This window comes from Rhinopithecus bieti, unplaced genomic scaffold, assembly GCF_001698545.2.
Source record: "Rhinopithecus bieti isolate Rb0 unplaced genomic scaffold, ASM169854v2 scaffold_13017, whole genome shotgun sequence".
Classification (NCBI taxonomy): domain Eukaryota; kingdom Metazoa; phylum Chordata; class Mammalia; order Primates; family Cercopithecidae; genus Rhinopithecus; species Rhinopithecus bieti.
Window position 1 is genome coordinate 359551 of NW_016807377.1, and position 26123 is coordinate 385673.

The following is a 26123-nucleotide window of genomic DNA, read 5'->3' on the forward strand; positions in this document are numbered from 1 at the left end:
GAGCTTCTAAAAGCAGAGAATAAAAGACCTAAATTCCACTATAAATGAGCCATATAAGGAGATTGTTTATAGAAAAAAATCCTTCTTAACTATATAAAAAGATGCTCAGCTTTACTCAAAACAAAAGAAATGCAAATTAAGCATTACTGCTTACCTGTCAGATTAACAAAAATCCCCATTTGTCAGATACTCTGTTGATGAGGCACTGGAAACAGACAATTTCACACATTGCTGGTGGGAATCCAAAATGCTACAAACACTATGCAGGGAAATTGTGCAATATCTAGTACATTATATGTGCAGTTATTCTTTGATTAAATTATCCCATTTCTATGAATGTGTTCTGAAGACACACTGGCAAAAATACAAAAAGACCTATATGTGTGACTGTACCTTGTCATACTATTTTAATAACAAAAGAGTAGAAAAAATGAAATGTCCATTAAAATAAAAATACTGGATAATTACAGTATATCCACACAAGAGAGTACTATACAGCTATACAAATGAAAGAATATCTCTATGTATTAAGGAATGACCCCTGGGATAATATATTGTTAAATGAATAAAGGAAGGGACAGAAATGTGTTTTTAGTATGCTACCATTCATCTAAGTAAGTGTAATGAAAATATAAATGCATATTTGATTCTATTTTTTGGGGGGTGGGGGCAGAAATGGAGTTTCATTCTTGTTGCGCAGGCTGGAATGCAATGGTGCGATCTTGGATCACCGCAACCTCTACCTCCCGGGTTCAAGCGATTCTCCTGCCTCAGCCTCCCAAGTAGCTGGAATTACAGGCATGCACCACCACCCCCAACTAATTTTTTATTTTTAGTAGAGATGGGATTTCTCCATGTTGGTCAGGCTGGTCTCGACCTCCCAACCTCAGGTGATCCACTCAGCCTCCCAAAGTGCTGGGATTACAGGCATGAGCCACCGCACCCAGCCCACGTTTGCTTCTATGAAAACCCAAACAACAATAGCAAAACCTGCCCTACTGTAAAATACACACACCCACATGCATGTGCACACAGATCTAATTGTTTTTAAAAGTTGCCTATGGCAGAAGAGATGGTATGGGGGTAGAAATAAAGAAAGGTAAAGAGAGGAGAAGATAGGGATAGAAGCTTGCCTCTTAGAATTTTGAATATTTGACTTTGGAACAATTTAAATATTCTATATAATTTAAAAACAAAGTTAAATCTTAAAACAGTAATTTCTTATTATCCAAAACAAAATGAAACAAATGAGCACAACTGCATTTCAGTTTTTTACGTAAACACGCTGAGATGAATTACTCTAAGCCATTATCAACAGTGATTTGATTGTCTCTAGTGGAAGGTACTCTAAGGACAGGGAGAACAGCACCACAGTCTGAAAGTGTTTTTAGTAATCGTGTTGTTAATGATAGTGCCGATATAATTATAATGAAACTGTTGTGTATGCTTTGCGTGATATACAGAAGAAGTACTTACGTTGGTATCTTTAAGAACTAGAATTTTTGGCATGGGGAAAGGAAATATATATATGTAAGGTCAATAAATTTAAGTAAAAACATTATAATCCTGATTTCAAATCAGAAATATCATGAATAACTCAGTATTTTTTTTCTTTTAAAAAATAAAATGCACATTCCAGTGGCAGTGAGCACAACTAGAGCCCAGATATTGTTTTCTAAATAGCATTTTCTTTTAAAAGGAACCAAGTCTCCTTGGAGAAATGGCTGAATTTGGGACTGTACTAAGAAAGTACAAGTTGAGTCTGGAATATCTTTTTTAACAAATAACTTTGGGGGATACATGTGCAGGTTTGTTATATGAGTGTATTGCATGACACTGAGGTTTGGGGTATGAAAGATCCCATCAACCAGGTAGTGAACATAGTATCCAATGAGTAGTTTTTCAGCACTTGCTCCTCTTTTTCTCTCCCCACTCTAATAGTCCCCAGTGTCTATTGTTCCCATCTTTATGGCCATGTGTGCCTAATGCTTAGCTCCCACTTATAAGTGAGAACATGTGGTATTTGCTTATCTGTTCCTGCATTAATTGGCTTAGGATAATAGCCTCCAGCTGCATCCATGTTGTTGCAAAGGACAGGATTTTGTTCTTTTTTATGGCTGCATAGTTGGAATATTTTTTAGTGCCAGAAAGCAAAGATACATTCAAATGATGATGGGACTTGTCAAAAGGATACAGGAACCAGATTATCAGGGCTTCTCCTGGCAAAATCTGGGAAAATTCAAGCATAAAAAAAAAAATGATGATAATGTGTTATAGCCCATTAAATAAAATAATAATCCATATGTCCATACTGATATATATAATCCATACATTAGGTGAAGGAGAATGCATAGTATACTACCAATGAATAAATTCAGAAGGAATGATGGAATTAGAAAGCCACAAATTGGCAACTGTCATAGTAGTTGATGTAGTCGGGTGTCAGCAAAGGATGTTAAAATTTGCAGATAAAATTTTGATGAATTCCAAGATATTCCCCAGAAGATACTTATTAATTAACAAAAGGAGTCACTTTTCACTGGAGAAACCTGGATGATACCACCTGAACCAGGTGATCAAGTTTAATACCTTCAGTGAGAGGAAAAACAACATCACGTGCCTTTTGATATGAAAAGAATGAAAAGAATACTGATACAGGATGTTTGTTTCATCCAAATCTCATGTTGAAATGTAATCTTCAATGTTGAAGTTGGGGCCTGGTAGGAGGTGATTGGATTGGGGGCAGACCCCTCATGAATGGTTTAGCACCATCCCCTTGGTGATGTTAGTTCTTGTCCAGTTAGTACATGTGAGATCTGGTTGTTGAAAAGTGTGTGTGACCTCCCTCCTCACTCTCTTGCTCCCGCTCTGGCCATGTGAAATGGTGGCTCTGCATAGCCTAGAGCCATGACTCCTAAAGCCTTCACCAGGAGCAAATGCCAGCACCGTGGTTCCTGTACAGCCTGCAGAACCATGAGTCAATTAAACCTCTTTTTAAAATAAATTACCTAGACTCAGGTATACCTTTACAGTAACAAAAATGGCCTAACATAAATATATCACTTCTGTGTTATTCTTTCCAAAGTGCATAACTTGAATATAATCATAAGCAAACACTGGAAAACACCAGTTGAGGGGCCTTCTAAAAAATAACTGGCCCATACTTTTCAAAAACATGAAGGTCATAAATCAAGGAAAGACTGAAAACTGTTTCAAGTTAAAAGAGATTTTTTTTAAAATGACAATTGAATGGCACGTGGGATCCAGGATATTCTTTTACCATGAACAACAGTATTTCAGATAATTGGGGAAATTTAAACAAGGTTGGTGCATTAGTATTATATTAACCTACTTTGACCATATAAAAAATGTCCTATACTCTAAAGTGTTTAGGGACAAAGGAGCATCATATCTGCAACTTACTTTTCAGTGGTTCTGAGGAAATTTTATATGTAAAGAAGAGAACACTCACTGCCACACATCCACCCTCACACCCAACCCCCTCAACACGCACACAGATGAGAGAGAAAAAAATGGTAAGGCAAAGTGTCAACCAAAATGGTAATGCAAAATATGAACCAACAATGTTGACATTATCACATTAACCATTAACATTCGGGCAAACCAGGGGAAGGGTATACAGAGTTTTTGTTTTTTTTTTTTTCTTTTTGCAACTTTTCTCTAAGTCTGAATTATATATAAAAAAAATTTAAATAGATATTTCTCGATCTGAGCTGTCTGTAGAAGCCACTGCAGACAGGGAGGCAGAGGGAGAAGCTTGGGAAGAAGAGATATTTGCCGTGGCTGAACACTTTAAAGAAATAATTAGATGTCCTGCCTGTCCAAATGGTCTTGAAGAACCTGTGCAACTGAAATATGGATACGTCTGCTGCCTCCAATGCATCAATTCACTGCAGAAGGAGCCCCACGGGGAAGGTTTACTGTGCCCCTTCCGCTGTGTGGTCTCTCAGAAGAACTTGGTCAAGCCCAAGTTCAAGCTGAGGGCGCTGGTTTCCACGATCAAGGAACTAGAGCTCAAGCTGAAATCAATTCTAAAAATGAACCCAAGGATGAAGAAGTTTCAAGTAGATATAACCGTGGATGTGGACACAGCCAAAAACTTCTCACCATTTCTGAAGACCAGAGGAGTGTCCATGAGGGAATTTCAGCCAGAATAGGAAGGAGCAAGCTGAAAGGTTCACCTTTGCACTATGTGTCCTGGGTGCCCCTCCCTTCACTTCCAGCCACTATTACTGGGAGGTCGATGTGGGCATTTGTAAGGAATCTGTGAATCGACAGGGGGACATTGTACTTTCTTCAGATCGAGGCTGCTGGACTGTAGATTCCAGAAAATGAAAGGTCTTTGCTGCCAGCACCATGGCTTTGCCTATTCTCTAGGTGAGTCCCCAGCTGCACAGAGTAGGAATTTTCATGGATATAGGTATGAGGTTCATTTATTTTTATAATGTTAGTGATGGTTGTCATATCTACACACACAAAATTTCTTCTAGCCACTGCATCCATTTTTTGCTCATAAACGTGAAACTCAAGATGGAGCTTTGCGAGTATCTGTCCTGTGATCAATCCAGACAATGCCAGTCCCCCAATTTATTCTGGGGAAAGTAAATAAACATTTGAACATAATCATCCATAGGAAGTTTCTGTATGCCCACAGCCAGAGCTAAGAATTTTCTGCTAGATACACATAGGTACAAAGGGATAGAAGGTAAAGATCAATTTTGTTGTCATGTTGCTTTCTTCAATAAGCAAATATTTTGAAATTTCAAAAAAGAAGATATTTCTTAGTTTATCCACTTATTACCAACCCAATAGAATTAGTACTCCGTGTGTTTGTCCACATTCTTGTCTTTAAGGGTTTTTTTTGTTTTATTTTGTTTTTTTGACGGAGTCTCACTCTGTCCCCAGGCTACAGTGCAGTGGCATGATCTCAGCTCACTGCACCCTCCCCCTCCCAGGTTAAAGCGATTCTCCTGCCTCAGCCTCCTAAGTAGCTGGAATAACAGGTGTATGCCACCACGCCGGGCTAATTTTTTTATTTTTGGTAGAGATGGGGTTTCACCATTTCACATTAAGAGGAATCAGGTTCCTTTAGAATAATGGTTGATTCCAGGTCTGGAGCAAGGAATATACAAAAAGTGCCTGAAAGAGCTATATCTTGTACCAGAAGGCAAGAACACTACCAAAGATCACTAAGATTGTGTCAAAAGAGCTCACAGCTAGCATAAATAATCTTCCACTGGGAAGAGTTGAGAAGATTTAAAAATGAGTAAGGATAATAACCTCAATATAGTGAGTTATAGCAAATATTTTAAAATCCACATGTTCATCAAAAAAAAAAGCCTTCATTAATCATTTTTGGGGGATGTTAGGTGACCAAAGTTCTTATTTTAAAAAATTAGTAAAAGTAGAGGGAAAAAATCAAACATTTGATCTGCTTTTTCTATACAAGTTACACTTAAAGGTAGCCAAATATTTGAGGACAGGAAATTTCTCTTTACAGAAGTATTCCAGTATATAAATGAATGTAGAATTATGAAATTAGATAATTACCATTTGGCAATGGTTAGTATATTAGTGGATCTAAGCAATAATTATCAATGCTGCCAACATCACTGGAGTGGGACATTATGTGCCTCCAGATGAAACGATAACCATTCTCTCTCAAGTAGTATTGGCAAAAACAAAAACAACAGAAAACTTTAATCCAGATCTAACTACCAGTTTATGGGAATTACAAAGAGCAGAGGAATGTTTCAAACCACATCACAAGAATGTGAAGGGAAGAATACAGACTGTGGAAAACTTACAAGATAAAAAGCTCAAAAGGCCCAGGTTTCCTGAACAACAAAAAGCATAAGAGAAAATGGAAGCGGAGGAACAGAAGCTATAGATTAAGAGAAATGTAATAATTAAGAGAAATGTGTAAGAGTGTCCATCAGTTGCAATGTATGGAGTCTTGCTTAGCCTGACTTGTCCAAAGATAATTTTCCTAGATAAACAGGGATATTGGAAAACTAATTAGATATTTGTTTATATTAGAGTATGATTGTTATCTATGGTAATGCTATTACATTTGTTTACCGAAAATGTACTTTTAAATAAGTACATACCAGAATATTTACAAATGATATGATGAATGAGATTTGCTTTGACATAATCTGGGCAGGGAAGGGGGAATGTGGAAGGAATGTGCTGTGTGGAGTGGGGTCACATATAAAATGAAGTGAGTTTACCCTTGGGTTGACAATTGATGAAAATGTGTGTGGGTACAAAGGCATTTATTTATCTTTCCACTGTTGTATTAGTATGAACATTTTCATAACAAAGAGTAAAAAGTTTTAGATCATGGGTAGGATGCAGAAGATAGGAAAGAAGGGGAGAAAAGAGAATATTGGGCACCTGTTGGGAAGCATATGAGGTGCTTTTTTGATGTGCTATTGAATTTAGTTCTCAAAACGGTCCAGTGGAGTGGTTATGCTCTTTTTTTTTTTCCAAATAAGAAAACTGAGGCTAAAGTCACTCAGTAATTTGCTCAAGATCTCAAAACTAGTAGTTGATAGATGTGGAATAAATATTCACCTCCTGGGTTCTGATCCTTCATTTGTGTCATTCCAAATAGTGTTAGACCCAGTTAGATCTGGATTTAATTCATTACTCTACCATAAAAGGGAAAATGAACTTCAGTGTTATTTTAATGGCTTTATTGAAATATAATTCACGTATCATAAAATACATCCTTTTAAAGTATACAGTTTAGTAGTTTTTAGGATATTCACAGAGTTGTGCAATCATCACCACAACTGAAATTTAGAACAATTTCATCATCCCCAAAAGAAACTTTATATCCATTGCAGTTACTCTTACTCTCCAGTCCCTCCAACTCCTCAGCCCTAGACAACCACTAATCTATTTTCTGTTTCTGTAAATTTTTCTATTCTGGAAATTCCACGTCAATGCAATCATATAGTATGTGACATTTTGTGACTGTTTTCTTTTACTTAGCATAATGTTTTCAAGGTTCATCTATGTTGTAGTGTGTATCAGTACTTCATTTCTTTTTATTGCTGAATAATATTCCATTGTATGGGTATGCCACATTTTCTTATTCATCAGTTGATGGATCTTTGAGTTGTTTCTACTTTTCAGCCATTATAAATAATGTTTCTATGAATATCTGTGTACAGGTTTTTGTATGGACATGTCATTTCATTTCTTTGAGGTATATATAGAGGATAGGAAATGCTAGGTCATATAGTAACTCTGTATTTAAAATTTTGAGGAACTGCCAAATTGATTTTCTTTCTTTTTTTTTTTCTTTCTTTTGAGACAGACTCTTGCTCTGTCACCTAGGCTGGAGTGCAATGGCACAATCTTGTCTCACTGTAACCTCCACCTCCTGGGTTCAAGCGATTCTTCTGCCTCAGCCTCCCAAGTAGCTGGCATTACAGACATGTGCCACCATACCTGGCTAATTTTGTGTTTTTGCGCTTTTTTTTTTGAGACAGAGTCTTGCTCTGTCACTGAGGCTGGAGTGGAGTGGTGTGATCTCGGCTCACTGCAACCTCCGCCTTCTGCATTCAAGTGATTCTTGTGCCTCAGCCTCCAAAGTAGTTGGGATTACAGGTGCCCGCCACCATGCTGAGCTAATTTTTGTGTTTTAGTAGAGATGGTGTTTTACCATGTTGGCCAGGCTGGTCTCAAACTCCTGACCTCAGGTGATCCACCCTCCTAAGCCTCCCAAAGTGCTGGGATTATAGGCATAAGCCACAATGCCCGGCCTAATTTTTGTATTTTCAGTAGGGAGGGGGTTTCACCTAATTGGTCAGGCTAGTCTCGGACTCTTGACCTTAGGTGATCTGTCTGCCTTGGCCTCCCAAAGTGCACGATGAGCCACTATGCCTAGCCCCAAGTCGATTTTCACAGGGGCTGCGCCACTTTACATTCCCACCAGCAGGTATTGAGAGTTCCAATTTCTTCACATCTTGGCCATCACTTGTTATGGTTTGTCTTTGAAATTATAGCCATCTTCATGAGAGTGAGGTAGTATTTCACTGTAGTTTTTATTTTCATTTTTAAATGACTAATTATGTTGATAATGTATTATTGAATATAAGATCGTTATTACTGGAATTTTGTATCATTCTTTCATTCACTCAAAGAATGCCAGTAACTGGTGGGTTTGGGGGTGAGAAGTTGAATAAATTCTCTTCTGATTGCTTTCATTTTCTCATTGAAATAATGAGCAACGTGACCGGCTGAGAATCATGCAAGGGAGAGGTATTGAAGTTAACTGAGGAATAAAAATATATCTGAACCAAAACTGAAAAACTGAACTAGTTGGAATTAAATTAAGCTAGCGAATTTTTTTTTTTTTTTACTTTCAAAAGTTGTTATGACTATATCATGCATCAAAATATATAAAGAATATATAATGAACACCTAGGTAACTACCATGTGGCTAAAAACAAATCATCAGTGAAACCAACATTTATTGGATGGTAGCCAACTCCATCTCTATTCTGAATTTTAACTGTATCCCCTTGGAGTTTTTTCTTTTCTTTTTTTTTTTTTTTGGTTTTGTTATGTTACTACACATACACACACTCACACACACGTGCATGCACGCACACACTCAGATACAAAATTAGAAGATGACTTTCTCAGCAATATGGCATTTATATTATGTACATTTTATTATTAGATAATGCAAAAGTTCTCTCTAAAGAGATTGTATAAATGTATCCTCCCACCAACAGTTCATAAATTTTTTAACTCCTGGTCCTAGCCAACAGTGTCTGTTATCTAACATTTTAATGAAAATTGCTTCTCATAGATTTAACTTGTAATTTTATTTATTTATTTATTTATTTATTTATTTATTTATTTATTTTTGAGACGGAGTTTCCCTCTGTCGCCCAGCCTGGAGTTCAGTGGCGCGATCTCGGCTCACTGCAAGCTCCGCCTCCCAGGTTCACGCCATTTTCCTGCCTCAGCCTCCGAAATAGCTGGGACTACAGGCACCCGCAACCACGCCCGGCAAATTTTTTCTTTTTTTTCAGTAGAGACGGGGTTTCACCGTGTTAGCTAGGAGTAATTTTATAATTTTTTTCTGAGATGGGGTCTCACTATATTACCCAGGTTGGACTTGAACTCCTGAGTTTAAGCCATCATTCTGCCTCAGCCTCCTGAGTAGCTGGGACTACAGTCACGTGCCACGGCACCTGGCTATGCAGTTTTGTAATTTTTAACAACAAAGGTAAATGCCTGATTATTTATTTGCCCATTTTTATTGCTCAGTTTTTTTCTTTGGGTTTGTGTGTTTGTTATATATTCTGGATGCCAACCTTTGTTAGTATACATGTCTCAATTATTTCCTAATTTGGAGGATTGTCGTCACTTTTTAAATAGTGCCTTCTATGAATATAAATGTTTAACATTAACTTGTGGTATTGATGCTTTGTTTTAAAATCCTTTCCTACTTGGAGTCATAAAAATACTCTTTTTTCTTTTCTTCTAGAAGTTTTATTTTTCATATTTTGGTCTTTAATCTACCACATCTCTTTTTTAATACGGTGAGAAGTTGGAATATATTTTGCCTCACATGGGTAAATTTTCTAGAGCCATTTTTGAAGTTTGTCATTTGTCCATTGATATGCATGCTTTTTCTGCCACTTACATTGTTTCTGAGCCCTCTGTATTCTTCCATTGGCCTATTTGCTTATTTCTGTCATTCTACTGAGTTTGGAGTTACATTGTGTTTTAGTTTGTTATGGGAGGATTGACATCTTCACCTTTCTGAGTCATCCTATTTATGAATGTAGCATAATTCCATTAATTAAATTTTACAAGATTTTACAATAAAGTCCTGCAAATTTTTATTGAATTGATTCCTTGGCATCTTGTATTTTTGGCTATTATTATACATTTACTATCTGTTTTATAAGTTACATTTATTGGCAAATAGGAATACAAATGATTTTTGTAATTTTGTAATCTTAAATCCAGTAAACTTGCTGAACCCTTTGATTTATTACTTGTCTCTGAATTCTCTTAATTTTTCTATATTAAAAAAGACAAGGTTTTTTTTGTTTATTTCCATTAGATGATGAGACTGACATGAGATAATCAGATTAAACAGTACCAATTAGAAAATGGGAGGTTCATACAAACCACTGGCTCATAGAAATTCTGAAATCTTGCTGGGCAAATGTCATCAGATCTTTTACCCAGGAGTGTGGGGTATTTCTTAATTTCACCCAGAGAGTGGGAACTAGATTTCCTGAGTCTCCATTTACTGTTCTCCACAGCTCTTGGCTTTACCCTCTGGAAGTTTATTTCCTTTTTGTTAACCTCTTTGGCCACTTCTAAGAGGGCATTGGAAAAGATGCCTTTGAGCAACTTCCTCAGCTTACTTCCTTACGGTAGAAAACTGGGGGCCCAGAGGGCTTTTTGTATCTGAAATAGTTTTAGCCCCTTTAACTCCAGCCTGATGCTTTTGTCAATCAAGTTGTCCCACATAATTTATGAATTTCCTTTATATAGTTTGATTCATCTCCTCTTCTTATGTGAAAAACTACATCCACAATTATTTTAAGACAAGCCTATTTTCTAGATTTAATTACTGGTAATTTAGGTGTTGTGAAACACCTTGAATAGGCACTATTTCAGTATTTTTCAGAGGTCTTAATAAAGGGTCTTATAGTTACATCCTTGATTTCTTCTTTACCCTAAGGCCTTATCTTTCTGGCAAGGCTCTGAATTTAATATTTTCACAAAGATATATATTAATTTTAAAGTATTTGTCTGGAAAGACCAGAGATAAGAAACTCAGCCAGACTTAATGTTTTTTTCTGAGTTTTGCTTGCAAATTGGCCAGTTATTTTCTAAGTTCATCTATTTCTTGAAGAAACTTATCATACGTAGCTAAAATCAAGTGGATAATATTTGCAGTACTTTTCCTTCTTGCCCAATTTTGAAAATTTATTAGGTTCACTTTCTATCTTCCAAGTTATCATAGATGATAGTTTTACCAAACACTTTAACGGCACATAACACTGGTCTCTGGTTTTCCAAACTTTCATAATAATTTTCTTACATTTTTATAGCCTCCACCTACAACTGTATCCCAAAATCAATGGCATATATTTTGGGCTTTTATTAGTCAACACTCAACTTCTAGGATGAATTTCTACCTCAGTAAGCCATAGCTACATATGAACTTACTCCAAAACTCAGTGGCTGAATACAATAAATATTTCTCCCACTTTTCTGGGGTTTGGCTGATTTAGGCTGGGTCTTGGCTGGATGGGCTCAACAGGTCTCAGTTGGGCTCTCTCATGTGTCTAGAGGTTGGCTGGCTGTCGGTTGATATAATCTGGGCTTGTCCAGAGTGACTTCAATCTGTTCCAAATGTTTTGCATCTGCCTTTTGAGACTGGCGGTCAAGCATAGGTATGTCTTTCTCAAGGGGATGACAGAAATGCAAGAGAGCAGATCGAAAAATGCAAGGCATCTGGAAGCCATGGAGACAAAAATTCAGACTTGCAGACAATTTGAATAGTGAATAAGACAGGGTTTTATTGGGCAAAAAGGGAAGAAAAGGGGGAAACAGGGACTCTCGCTAGGCCAGAGTCCCTGCTAGAGTGCTTCCTGCCTCTCAGTTCGAATTGCAGTTTCCACACAGGAAGAGCAGGGGCCAGGCTCCTCCCTGCTGCACATGTTGTTAATTTCTGTGTCTCCACTCTAGTGCTCAGGCCAGTTGGGGTTTTTCTAGGGACGCCCCCTCCTACCTAGCTGTCTCATTCCCCCCCTAAATAAATACATCTAACAACTGTTCAAATAAGGATAAGGACAAAGACCAATCTTAACTGCTTCCTGCTGACAGGGGGCGCTGTTTTGGGGGAACCGGCAGTCATAGCTCCCTCAGAGGCCTATCTAAGGGTTTCAGCAGAAAGGCTCTGGTTGCATGACTGCTTGGAGTTTGATGGCCTGAAGGCAAGAACAGACAAACTGGGTTATTAGAAAGCAGTGTCAAAGCAAAACAAGGGGAGCTAAGGACAACTCAGAAATCCCAAGGCCTTTTAACAGTGTGCACAGGGAGAGGGAGGCCAAAAGTCCTACTGACAAAAAAAACTTTACCCTTTTGCTGGCATGTTGGGCTTCTGGGTTCCCTTCCCCTGAGCTCAATCCTAAGCCAACCAATTTAAGACTTGGGAAATTAAGTTTTCCCAGTTTGGAGGATGCACTGAGGTGAGTGTCTCATAGTACAGAGACACGATTACCTGTTTATGAAGAGAGAACCAAGGAGGAGAAAGAACAATGAAGACATTTTTTAAAGGAGTCCCAGGGATTTGGGATGCATTTGAAAGGCAGTACAGACTGAAGATGAATGGCTAACCCATCTAGAAAGAGGGGAGCAGGCATCCCTGGTTGCCTTCTCTTCCTAGCAGATACCTGGGATATAAGTGAGGGAGAGAAGGAAGAGCATTCTCTTTCCCTCTTTTGTCCTTGTACCCACATACATCCTATCTCCCCTGCTGTCGGTAGCCTTGAATTTCCTAGGACTCATTTATGCCATGGATACTAATGTGGCCTTTATCCATGGAACAGGAAGCTTGGGCTTAGCTTACTTGGCAGGAATCAGCCATGATCACTTGTGCTGTGCCTTTTAACATCTGTCATTGTCTGCCTTTGGATCCCTTAAATCCAGTTTTTTTTCTTAGGGCTTTGACCCAAAGCTTGGCATTGAGTATGGGACAAAATGTGCCTTGGGGGGTTGCATGCACTGCCTATCATAAGTCAAATACTAAGGTGAAACTGCAGAACTGAGTCCTCCTCCCCCCAGGGAGAGGAAACGATGTCTTATGATAGACTTAGAAAACTGGTGGCTATAGTTATGCTTGCAGGATTTGGGTGCATGGTGCTTGGCTTTGGTTAGCTCCCTTGGTCTTACTTTCCCAAAAGGAAACTTCTGCATGATGGGCATCCTATTTATTCCCATCACCTGGCAGGATTTGCAGGATAATTACTCAGAGCTAGGATATTAACCCAGGTTTTTACATTTGCTATCCCTCTTGTTCTTTCGCAGCTGCCGCCAGAGATTGCTGGTTGGTTCACAGGAACAAGCAGGGTTAGTCTAAGATGTAGGCAAAAACTGAAAAACAACTAGTGCGTTTAGAATTTAATGACAAATGTATGATAAGTTTTGAAACATGATTTCTGTCTCTCCTGTCCTCATTTATGTTGAGAAAAAAAATCATAACAGGACGGAGTTGTTTGCAAAATAGACTTTAATCTTATACTTAGCCTGATTATTTGCATAAAGTGCATCAAGAATAATTATTTCTACACAGGCCATTTGGATTGGCTTTGAGGGAACTGTGTTCCCCCAAGGAATCTCAGATAAGGCCTTTAAAGCCCATCCAAGCCATGGGTTGGGTATTCTCCAATACCTGTGAGTTGTGTAATCCTTGTCTCTTAAGGTCTGAAGATAAACTTTGGATTTCCTGGGCCTGTTAGAAAGTGACATTCTTTACTGACCACATGTCAGGAACCCTGTACAGGGACTGCATAGATGAGGGTGTGAGGCCAGTCTCCCGACTGGGCTTATACTGGGTCTGCAAGTTTAGATTGACTCTTTAAAGGGAAGCATACTCTTCCAGTCAAAGCCTTGGTGAAATAACCACTTTCTCCAATTGTGTCCTGTTGCAAAAGAAAAATGGATTCTTATGGCACTGATGCAAACAACTATATTGCTGTTATAAATAAATTTTTGGGTGTCACCAAAGAAATAGCACTCTAACATTAATTTTCTCAGCAAGGCAATTTTTACTTCTATGGAATGGTGCGCCTCATGGCTGGAGCAATGACGAGAGCACACCTGAACAAGGGAGGAGAAGGGGTTCTTATTCCTCATGCAAGTAGTCCCTACTGCGGTGCCATTCCCTGTTGACTAGGGTTGGACCGCACAGTCTAAGCTAATTTCTATTGGCTATTTTAAAGAGATCGGGGTACTAGTGGGAGTGGGGCAGTGAGTAGTTTGGCGGGAAGGATGGTTACAGAACAGGTGACTCAGGATGAGTCAGGATGGAGCAGGTGACCAGCGGTGACTCAGGTCAAAGCAGATGACCAGGGAAACAGATGTGAACTACTGATTAGAACTGGCAAGAAAGTTGTTTACTGAAACTAGAGGCAAGGGGTGAAGAGAACCAGGAAGTTAAACTTTAAAATGGAGAACAGAAAATAAGAGGGCTGAACACCCTGACATGCTTTGAAGAGAAACTTGGGGTTCACTATATTTAACAATGCCATAAGTTAAGAATACTCACGGATAGTTTCCAAATTCTAGAGGACCCAGGCAGAGAGAAACAAACATGCTCCAAATTTTGTTCATAAGAGTGTAACTTACTCAATTATTAAAGTCTGTAAATAGTTCAAAATAAGTTTCCTTGACTCTGAAAGACAAAATAAGAATCAGCAACATTCCAAGCAAGTCAAAAAGTTTGCTTCAGCTATCTGATTTCAGTCCATTTAATTAACTCTGGTTTTGCTTGATATTTGTGAACACTTGAGCTCTTTATAAAGTGTTCTTTTCTTTATTCAAATGTCACATTCTTCAAAGTTATCAGAAGCCTGTATTTGGGAGCACCTATTAAATTTCTATAGCTTACTATCAACCATCTTTTGAAAAGGATTAAAACAAGATAGTAATTGTGACTAGCAAAATGTCCAGAGTAGTTACAGTTGGAAACACAATTGACAAAGAAGTTTGGTTATCTTTGTGGTTTACCATAACTTAACATAACAACCTTAGTTATGATTGATTGCATATATTTAAACATTAGAATTTTAGAAATTCCATACAATTTTGGAACATACATTAGCATTATTCACAAAAATACAACCTAAAGAAGATTGAACATCATTTTGGCAATCCCATGTACCTAAACATGTTAAATAATCCTGTTTACTTTTCTTTCTGGATGATTCAGGGGCCCTTTGAACCATTCAAAAAGCCAGGTGTCAGGGAAAACAATTTTGAAAATGAAGTTTGATTTGGGGAAGGCTGTCAAATATGTTCAAGATTTAAAACACCTGATATTATGAAATAGAATTCCACATTATCATAAATTATTTATTTTGCCAAAATGATGAATCAGAAATTTTAAATAAGGAAAAACCTTTTTAACCTTCTATAACTAAATATAACATATTTAGTCAATATGTTCACACAGAGAACCTCTTCTGCAAGATTAATTTTCAGAATTCTTCCACCACTGGTTTGAACTTTTAGCTTTTCCTATCTAATTTAAAGCAGTCCTTTAACCCTAGGCAAAAATTTACATTTCCATGCCTTCTTATGACCTTTCACTAAAAAAGTCCACCAACAACAAATTTGACTGTTCTTACACACCTTGTATGTAAATGTATTTCCAGTAGTCTCAATGATGTGTTATAATTGTAACTCCTAGCAATTTTTAGCTTTAAGGTAAAACTTGGTAAGTTGCTTTAATTGTGTGCCAAGTGCAGCCAAGGTTTGACTCCAGCATAATTAAGGGTGTGATTAGTTCCATATGTCCCCAGGCTTTACCAATTGTGAAGCCGGCACATCAAATAGTTTCAAAACCAAAAAAGCAGTTTGTAACCTCAAAATGTTTAGCAAACCTTGCATCTGACCTGCATATTTTAGTTCACTTACTTTACATTTTAATGATCCCTGCATTTTACCAATAATCTTTAAGGCTGTTTTTATTTCTGAAAGATTAAAGTCACATGAACTGAAAGGTACTGCAGCTTTTAGCTTCCCTTGAAAAACTACTTGATTCAAGCGCTTGTCTTTCTTTAGGCCAAATTAATTAGGAGCTCTTATTATAGACATCATACACAGTACAGACACAGACAGGAAGAAGAAAACCTACTTGCTGGTGGGATCCTTGAAGAGACAGGGCTAGGAGTACATGCAGATGTCAAACCAGAAAGGAACTCATTCTCTAAGGTAGGATTGCTAAACAAAGCCTTGCCACTGGAGTTACAAGCCATGCCCTCAGGATGTAAAACAAGACAGAAGCTTGATTTCAAATCAAAACTTTGCAGAGAATATAAACAGTGATATTTCTGAGGTCTGGCCTAGTAAAAACATCTTCTAAAAGGAATAAAAAATAAAACTTAACTGCTGATGACGTAGAGAAGGAGAAGAAAAACAAACAAACAAACAAAAAAACAGCTTAAATATGCCTGGTGAAGAACTTCTTATTCTTATGCAAGTGGTTCCTCCACCAGGAGAAATGCTTAATTACTGTCCAATAAAGCTGAACCCCTTGGCCTGGGAAGGGGAACACTGCTGCATCACATGGCTGGGAACCAGCCAGTTGACTGTATGGGACTTTTGGGCCTTGTGATCCCAGCCCTAGCAAGGAGCAGAGAGTGACAGGGAGCTGCTGCTTGCTGGTCTGTCCCAGAAAGGAAGGAAAAGGCCATGAAAAGGCCTGGGAGTGATGGGGGGTGGGGGTATGGTTTCCATTACCCTCAGAAGTCTGAGGATGAAAAGGCTTAGAAGCAACAGGAAGAGATTTTGAGTACCCATTTTATTCACCATTTCTCAAGCCCCATATTGGGCATCAAAAATGTTGCAGGACTTTTCCTTAGTTCAGGTGAAGATGGGGGTTCTTTGTCCCACAGCCATGAAAATTCAGGCTTGCAGACAATTTGATTGGTGAGTAAGACAGGGTTTTATTGTGTGAAAAAGGAATAAAAGGTGGAAACAGGGACCCTCGCTAGGCCAGAGTCCCTGCTAAAGTGCTTCCCACCTCACAGTTCAGATCCCAGGTTCCACACAGGATGAGGAGGGGCCTGGCTCCTCCCTGCTACAAATGTTGTGAACCTCTGTGTCTCCACCCCAGTGCTCAGGCTGGTTGGGGTTTTTCTGAGGACTGCCTCCCACCTGACTGTCTCAGATGCAGGAAGGTGAAGAATCAGGGTCATTAAGTTTATCATTCTACCACCCACTAATGGCATTATCAGGCCAGGCAAAGGCTCCAGGCAACCAGGGATCTGTCAATGTGCACAGGGCAGCTGCTTGCATCAGCTGCCTCTCATTTTCAGTCTGGACTCGGATTTCCCTTCTGATGGTTTCTCCTCTTTTCTCACAAGTCCTTTTCTCCTAAGCTTTGCATTCAAATGACGTCTTGTTCCATTTCAGCTAGAAGTATTACATATTTTGAAGATTGAGTGTTTTCAGAATATCTAGCCCATAATATGAGGAGAAATAGCAGTGCAAAAATTATTAAAATTATTTATTAAGATAGAATATAATTTGCTTTTCTAGCCTATAGGACATGGCTATCTGGCTTTTGTAACTGGGCTTTTGTAGTCTGTAAAATTTTTTCAATAATGGGTCTTATTTTCATTCAACAGCGTAACAGTTATCCAAATAGTTGGAGTTGGGGTATTTGTGGACCAGGCAGAAACACAATAAGAGAAATAAAGAAAATAGAAGTTCATTGAGGAGGGGAGTGCAATTTTATAGTAGGAGATAATTTTAAGGAAGAGATTATGGGAATCAGCAAACAAAATGAACAGAGGGGAATGGAACAGATATGAGTTAGAATGAGAAAGTTGGCATTGAAACAGTTGAATAGTGTATACATGTTCAGTATACTAAGTGCACATGATAAAAAGTAGTTTAATTATTTTAATTAGCTAGATTATTGTAATCATTTCATGCTATATATGTACATTAAAAAATCACGTTGTACACCTTAAATATATACAGGTTTTGTCAGTGATACGATTTTCAAAAAGTAGTTTAATTATTTGGGAAGCCTTTCTAAACAATGTAGGAATAGGACCTGAGTTCTGAGATTTGACCTCACTTGTTTTTTTTTTTTTTTTTGTCTTTTTTCTGTAATGCCTACAGCCCTCCCTTTTTTCCTTCTTTCTCCAGCTGCTCTATGTAAATTACATGCTATGAGATATAGAAGATAATTTCTCATCTTCACGACTTAAGTGTGGGTAGATACAAATCAGTAAGATTGGCCTGTGTTTCATAAACTTTCCAACGTTAACCATCTTAAAGCAGTGTAAACCCAAATGATCTTGTACTCCATTTATAATTGATATTGTGAAAAGTATATGCAAACAAAGTTGAAACTTAGTAACAAATCTTGAGTCACAATCATCTCATTAATATGTTCTGAGTAAAATAAAAGCAATTTTCTCGTTTTACATTATTCATATTACAGTTTTAACATGTTGACTAGTAAGACACAGATGGTTCCAGATTTTCACTGAATGTAATGTAAAGTTTTTGAGAAGAATATATGCTGTTAAGTAAATATCCTTAAAGATGAAAAATTCTTTGAATACTCTTTTCAGCTGCTGATGTGATGTACTGGCCTTCAGCCAGTACACACAAATTGTGCTACGTATGAATCAGTTCACACTAATTATTACAAAGAATAAGAGCTAGTGAGAAAAGAGCTAACAGTCTGCTTACATTACCATCTTTAGTCCCTAACTTGAATTCAATGTATATATTATTTTAAGGATGTTTATTATCTATTCCAAACATCTAATGTGTTTGTGTAACAGAATTGTGTTCCAAAACTTCCATTTTTGAAATAGCAGGATCAAAATAATTTATCCAAACCTTAAGAGTTTATAAGAAATATTTCATTAAAAAAATGACCATCTTGTAGACAGACATTCTTCTGATATGGCTTAAAAAGTACATTAATCAGTGTTGTCTGGGAATCATTTACATGATTTTAGTTAGATGTAGAGATACTTCGTAGTTCACTGCATATGCCCTGTTTTTCATTCTTGAGGATTTAAAAAATTCATTCAACACATCTTTTCATGTTTATTTTCATGAAATCAGAATTATGCTATTTATTATGAGGAGAGCAAAGGAGTTTAAGACATGATCTCAGCCTTCCATAAACATCCAGTTTTATTAACAAGAGGAAATAGAGTCAGATAACTTGGAGTATAATCAAGTGTGCTGAGAACCAGTGGTCATAGTAGTTGAACTCTTGGATTAACCACTGAAAGCAGACTTCTTGGAAAGAGAGCCTAGGACAAGGTAACTACTTCCTGGATAGGTGAGCTTCTTGCTGATAAGCCATACTGCAGAAATTTGTAAGCTTTGAAAGAATTTTTGACTGGGAATGCTATTTATTTATTTATTTATTTGAGATGGAGTCTCACTCTGTCACCCAGGCTGGAGTGCAGTGGTGTGATCTTAGCTTATTGCAACCTCCTCCTCCCAGGTTCAAGTGATACTCTTGTGTCAGCCTCCTGAGTAGCTGAGATTATAGGCGTGTGCCAACACGCCCAACTAATTTTTTTTATTTTTAGTAGAGATGGGATTTCACAGTGTTGGTCAGTCTGGTCTCAAACTCCTGACCTCAAGGGATCCACCTGCCTGGGCCTTCCAAAGTGCTAGGATTACAGGTGTGTAATCTACCTATAATCCACGCCCTGCCTGCTTTTCTTATTAAAGTTATGCTGACTTGCTTAAGAACCTCAAAACGTAGGGACCTCTACACTTGAAAGAGCAAAGGAACATGTATTTTTACATTACTAAATAATAATAAGGATTTTAAAAGTTTATCTCTGAAATTTTAAATGTTTTTTACCCATGTATTTAAAATATTTTCAAATAATTTTTAATTCATTTGCATTTTTAAATTACTTTTGCCGTGGATTGCTGTCTGTGATGTGTTATATGAAGTGTTTAGAACTGCTCTCTTCACTAAAACCCTTTCATAAAGATCTATGGAAGGATGTTTACTTAGCTTAGGCAAATATAAATAATATAACCAAAACTCTACTACTTTGATCTGCTATGTGTAAAAAGGCTACATTCAAATTTTTTCAGATATATATATATTTTTAAAAGGAGAAAGTACTCTTTGCTAACATTTTTTCATCAACACCAGAATTGGAGGAATATAAAGAGCTTTGTGAATTTAGAAAATAAAATAGTAGAGCCCCATTTTTCACCTGTAAAATATTCACTTCCTAATTCCTCTGACTCTTGTTTGCAGCTCTTGTTATTGCTTTGCTTGTCAGCTATTTCTTACTAAATTTCTACTCCAGGTGGAGTTAAACATCCTGAATATCACACCGTTTATTCTCTCTCTGTGCTCTACTTTTCAATAGCGATACATCTACCATTGCATTTGATTTCCTAGTAAGCAACCAAGGAGTTAGTTCTGATTCTGTACTGCTCTCAACTTTCTGATCATACCCAACTCTAAAACCTTTTTCAGTCTTTGGCTTACAGTGCCTAAACTCATCTATTTCTGTTGTTCCAGTGATCAATTTCTTTGTTCATTTCTGTGTTTCAAGTCCCATCTACTTTGAGCCTATACTTAGACAAATCTCCAAGCCCAATTCTGCCCCGTATGTAAATGATATTAATAACATTGAATTAATTATTCAACCTTTTAAATATAATATCTATAAAATGAAACTTTACAGGATAAAAACTGCACTGTCAATTCCCTGTTCTGTTACTCTGCCCTTATTGACTACCATGTATCTATTCTTACTCAATTTGTCCGTTCCACAGTGATACATCAAATAATAGAAATGATTTGAATACAGTCCACACTCTTAAATAATTGTATCTGGCTCATACACAGAATTTTACGGTTTATCTGTGTCCCAAACCTCAGCATCACCCAATATACCCATGAAACCACCCTACATGTACACCTCCTGAATCCAAAATTTAAAAAAGGAAGAAAGCACAATTTGTACTGACGTTTGGTCATGTCCCTCAGTGAGACTACCACTGCTGAATCCGGTCCGTGTTGAGCTTCAGCTTCATCTTCTCTGAACTAGTATATTTAATTACAAAACACACATGTGGGGCCATTTATATATATATACATTTATATATAATCTTATTTTATACTTTACATGTTTGTATCTTTTCCCTCAAAATAAACAGAATAGCAATGAAAAACCTTTAGAATATGGATCATAGACTAAATACATTCAATGTGCTTCCCCTGACCCTCCCTTTAGGGCCTTAAATAGCAGACAGCCTCTAGTATATCAAGCCAGAAAAAGATGCCAACTCTCCAAACTCAAAGTCCAAGGTAGCTTTTATGAACATTCTGTTGTTGGCTTTTGATTTAGCATTAAAATTTGTGGCCGGGCACGGTGGTTCACAAAAGTAATCCCAGCACTTTGGGAGGCCAAGGTGGGTGGATCACAAGGTCAAGAGATCAAGACCATCCTGGCCAGCATGGTGAAAGCCCATCTCTACTAAAAATACAAAAATTAGCTGGGCATGGTGGTGCACACCTGTAGTGTGCTATTTGGGAGGCCAAGGCAAGGGAATCACTTGAATCTGGGAGGCAGAGGTTGCAGTGAGCCAAGATCGCACCACTGCACTCTAGCCGGCGACAGAGCAAGACTCCATCTAAAAAAAAAATTGTAAGTATGCAAAAAAAAGTGGTAGATACAGGGGAATATGTTACATAAATTGTGATTTAAAGAACAGTGGCAATCAAGGGTCTGGTTTTATTCTTTTCTCATACATTGTACGATGATAAAATGTGCTTCAAAATGAAAAAAATTGTGTGAGTCATTTCTGGTATGCATTTATTGTAAAACTATGATCAAGCATATTAAAGTAAGAATTAAAAGATGCAGATCTAAGGCTTAGCTTTCCCATTTAATATAAATGACTGTTCGAAGTATCGGATTCTTTAGCTTTCTTTGGTCTTTTTGTATGAGACCTTGACATTTAAAGTAATAGTGCTCATTGCCGACTTAATTTTAAACATAAACACAAACTTGGGCACTTACATCATGCAACTGTACTTTCTGGTCAGTCAGGAGATGCAGAACACACCTGTATTACTTTTGAAAAGTTATGAAAATTAAATCACAAATACACAAATATGTGTGTATATATAATAGTTTTTTTCTCAGAGACCTCAGCTCACTGAGAATACGTCCACACACAACATTCAATACACAGTGACACACAGCAATTCTATTTTAAAAGCCCACAACGCAGAGTCTGTTAAATTGCTTTTGCTATTCTCCAATAAAAGAAGTATAGAAATTGAGAGTATTTAGTGAATTTTGTAGCAATACGATATTTGTTGAATGAAAACAAATTTAAAACCCTTGGCTTATGTTTTATATGACTTTGTTTTGTAAAGATTGTTGTTTATGATTATTGGTTTTCATGTTTTTTTATGAAAATATTGGTCCTGAGGGTTTGAAAATTAAAGCAAAACAAATTTTAAAAAATGGTCTTTCACCGGGGTGTGGGGGGGGGGGAAGAATTTTATGGTTTAATTATGTTATTTACTAATTCATTTGATACGATAGGCTTTATAATTTTTATCATCCCCATTTTATAATTGGAGAAAATGAAATTCAAGGAATAAGTAACATTGTAAAGTCTCACAGATGGAAAAGTATTCTGAAGTTGTAAATCTGTTTATAGATTTTTAAATTAAAAAACATGTCTTCACAATCATCTGCTTTTAAAAGTAAATATAGATTTAAAATTGAACAGTATTGTTAGTTTTAATTTCTGTACTTCAAATAATATTAAATTGTGGCAGATGCATATGCCCTTCTGATTTTTTGAAAACATTCATTTGATTGCATTATTTTACAGCTGAAATCCATTGTAGTGCTTTAATTTTCTGATGTGGGGAATGTACGTATAGAAAGAGTTCAGATTACCTGCTAAGTTTTACAAACACAGGTTCTAAAATGTATCTGCTATATTTTCATGTAGGTTGTATTAAAATTAAGATATCTAGTTCCTTTCCGTCACTTGCTATTACTTGGAGAAATGTTCATCAAATATGTCCTAAATCGTATTTCATGTGTTGCTTTTGGTATTATATTTGTATGCTGATTATATATTATATTGTATTATTGTAAGATTATATTGCATTATATTCTGTACTGAAATGTAGAATATGTTGTGAAGTCTGAAGACTCAGAACACCATCTGAATTTTAATGTTTTAAAATTTTTTTATTTTATTTTATTTTAAGACAGAGTCTTGCTCTGTTGCCCAGGCTGGAGTGCAGGGGCGTGATCTCGGTTCACTGCAAGCCCCGCCTCCAGGGTTCACATCATTCTCCTGCCTCAGCCTCTTGAGGAGCTAGGACTACAGGCACCTGCCACCACGCCCGGCTCATTTTTTTTTTTTTTTGTATTTTTAGTAGACATGGGGTTTCACCGTGTTAGCCAGGATGGTCTCCATCTCCTGACTTCATGATCTGCCTGCCTCGGCCTCCCAAAGTGCTGGGATTACAGGCCTGAGCCACCGCGCCCGGCCCACCGTCTGAATTTTTAAAGAACTGTTCAAGACTATTGTAATAGTAAAAGTTATCACTAAACATATTTAAGCAAGGCCTATATTTTTCAGCTGAAGAGGCATTAAAATATATTTTCTCATATTTACTGTAGAATTTAGAAATGATATTGCAGTGCAAAAAGAAGAAACTAAAATTACCTGTAGTTCCTTCATTCAGATAAAGGCACTATTAAATTTTGATCTTATTCACTATTGTTTTCCTCAGCATATCAAGCAGTTCTTTGCCTGTAGCAAGTCTTAATAAATGTTAGAGAATGAAGAAATGAATGAATTAGTGAACAAGAAACGGATATACATTCATATGAATTTTTTAAACAAAAACTAGATTATACTATGAGTATTGCTTTTTAACTTGTCCTTTTTTCACATAACAAAAAATCCCTAGCAATTACATGTATTCTGTATTCTGCTACAGTAGCATTTTAATAGCTGTATCGTATCCGAGTCTATGAAAACAGATTACTAACATTTGTTGAATTAGTATAACATATCTGCCATTGATATTGCCCTGTTTCGAATTTCTACTGGATCCCGAAATGTCTAAAATGCTTTGCAATTGGAGGCAATATGGCCTTCGAGCCCTCTCTATTCTTGTCCCTATCCCCTGACCCCAACCCAGTTTCCACCTGGGCCATTATTTACTATTTCCCAGCAGTGACACCAAGCTCTCTCCCTATGTGAGCCGCCCTGTTTACAACACACTCTTCCTTCTGCCTTGAATGCTCATCCCACACCTCTTTCCTGAGAGCACACATGCAGCCTTCCAAATTCAAAGCAAAGATTTCACTCCTGGGTCCTTTATCACAGTGACCTTAGGAATTAGCATAAATCACATAGAACAAGCTATCTAGTAGAGTTGGAGGAAACTGAAGTTTTATTTCAATTCAGAAAGACAAAAAGCATTTGACAGTCAAATCTCTAGGCAACTTTATTTCCCTGTTGTCCTGTTAATAAGAAAAAAGTCATCTAAGACAGTATATTCTTTTCTTCTCTTCAGGAAACAGTGGCATTTAATTCTTCTATTCTGAGGCCCCGTGTGATTGGAGAATGGATTGGTAGAGAAGAAAATGATGCTGATCCCCTAGCTGCTGAAATGCTACAGCCTCCAATTCCAAGAAGCAAAAATGACCAATGGGAAAGTGAAGATAGTGGCTCTAGCCCTGCAGGAAGGTGAGATGAGCTAGCTGTCTGCTGAGATTCTATATTACTAGTCATTAAAAGGTAAAGGGAAAATAAACCCAAGTTCATGGTTTTTATGAAATCCCTTTTAGTAATTTTTTATGAAAATTATGTTAGTCTATACATAGGATACAAACATCAATTGCTGTCTCTTAAAATGAGGGTTTCAGACCTGCTTTGGGGTTTTGGTGTTGATTTTTTTTCTTCAAATCTAGACCACCATGTCTTTGCTACTGAAACCAAATAGAGAAATAATTTCAAGGATATGCTGCCAGTCAAGACCTACTATAATATTGAACAGAGAGTGGCTGGCTGTTAAGAATTGGAGAGGGGGGACTTCTGATGTACCAGAAAGATATTGTTAATCATCAGGGATAATAAAAGTATTAAATGTATAATAGACCATAGGAGGCAAAGTTAATATTGACCATAAAGAGAGAGAAACCTTAGTTAGAACCATTTAAGTTTAGAGTTGATAACTATGATTGAATATATTTATTACTATTTTCTTTGTATAATTTTTGAAACTACCATTATTTGTAAATGTGAAAGTCTATACTTTCATTTTACTCAGACCCGTCAGGCTCAAAATGGTGGCAGGAGGTTTACCTTAAGTGCCCATGTGCTGGTAATAGTGAATTAATGTTGAAATGTCCAGATCTTGTTTATTGGAAAAACTATATTCAGAGTAATTTTTTTTTGTAATACCAGTTGCAGTGAGTAAAACTCAAAACAAAAATGAAAACTTCTGCAAAGTATCTGGGGTGAAAAATATCATGGGAGGCATGGCTTAGACAAGACTGCGAAAACAAATACTCATGAATGGAAATGGAACAGGAGCTTAAGCTTTCTGTGAGTGTTACCAGCTGTCCATCACAGAAGAGTTTTTCCTATGCATAGCATAGCCACAGTAACTTGGTATTTTCTATGTTAAATTTAGCAGCAACCAGTAACTATTTTTTGTCAAGGAGAAAATTATATTTTCTACAATGTAATAGCTTTCAGGGGTTCTTTGCAGTGACTTATCACTTGGCTGGAGGGAAGGAAATTCAGAATACTCATTAATGTGCTTCAGGCCTATAGAAAATTGATTCTATTTCCATGAGAAATAACTTTTAAATTATTTAAATAGTTGAAGTATCTTGTAAGAGGAGAAGAAAACCATTTATAAAGATCCATTTACCTTCTTTGTGAAATGCCAGATCAATTTCATCTGTCAATGAGAGTAATTTTTTTAATACCAGGCTTATAAAACCTACTAGACCTTTATCTTTATTCATTGGTAAATCTTTAGTTCTTAAATGTAAAATTGAGAAATGTCAACTTTCATTTTACTTTCATTTAGTCATAATAATAATCAGAACTATTTATCACAAGTGTTAGTGCTTCTATTTTCTTCCTAGCTTCAGTGAGTTCTTATTCCTGCTTGAATACTCAATAAGGGAGAACCTTTTCTCTAATCCTAGTGGACTCCCTTACCTAGAAAACTCAGTCCATGAACATGTCTCTTAAATGTTTGTCTTAATTTTTTTCTTTATTTTTCTGTCTTTAAATCA

The 26123-nt window shown here is 37.0% G+C and overlaps 1 protein-coding gene and 1 pseudogene across 1 annotated transcript in view; both read left to right on the top strand.

Annotated features, from left to right (window-relative positions):
* The window catches only part of LOC108535497 (ret finger protein-like 4A), a 5861-nt pseudogene extending 1231 nt beyond the window's left edge, over positions 1 to 4630 (top strand).
* The window catches only part of CUNH8orf34 (chromosome unknown C8orf34 homolog), a 478644-nt gene that overhangs the window by 148346 nt on the left and 304175 nt on the right, over positions 1 to 26123 (top strand). The window contains exon 6 of the mRNA XM_017881532.1: positions 24386 to 24558. Within this exon, the coding sequence (XP_017737021.1) occupies positions 24386 to 24558 (173 nt within the window). The remainder of the gene's footprint in view (positions 1 to 24385; positions 24559 to 26123) is intronic.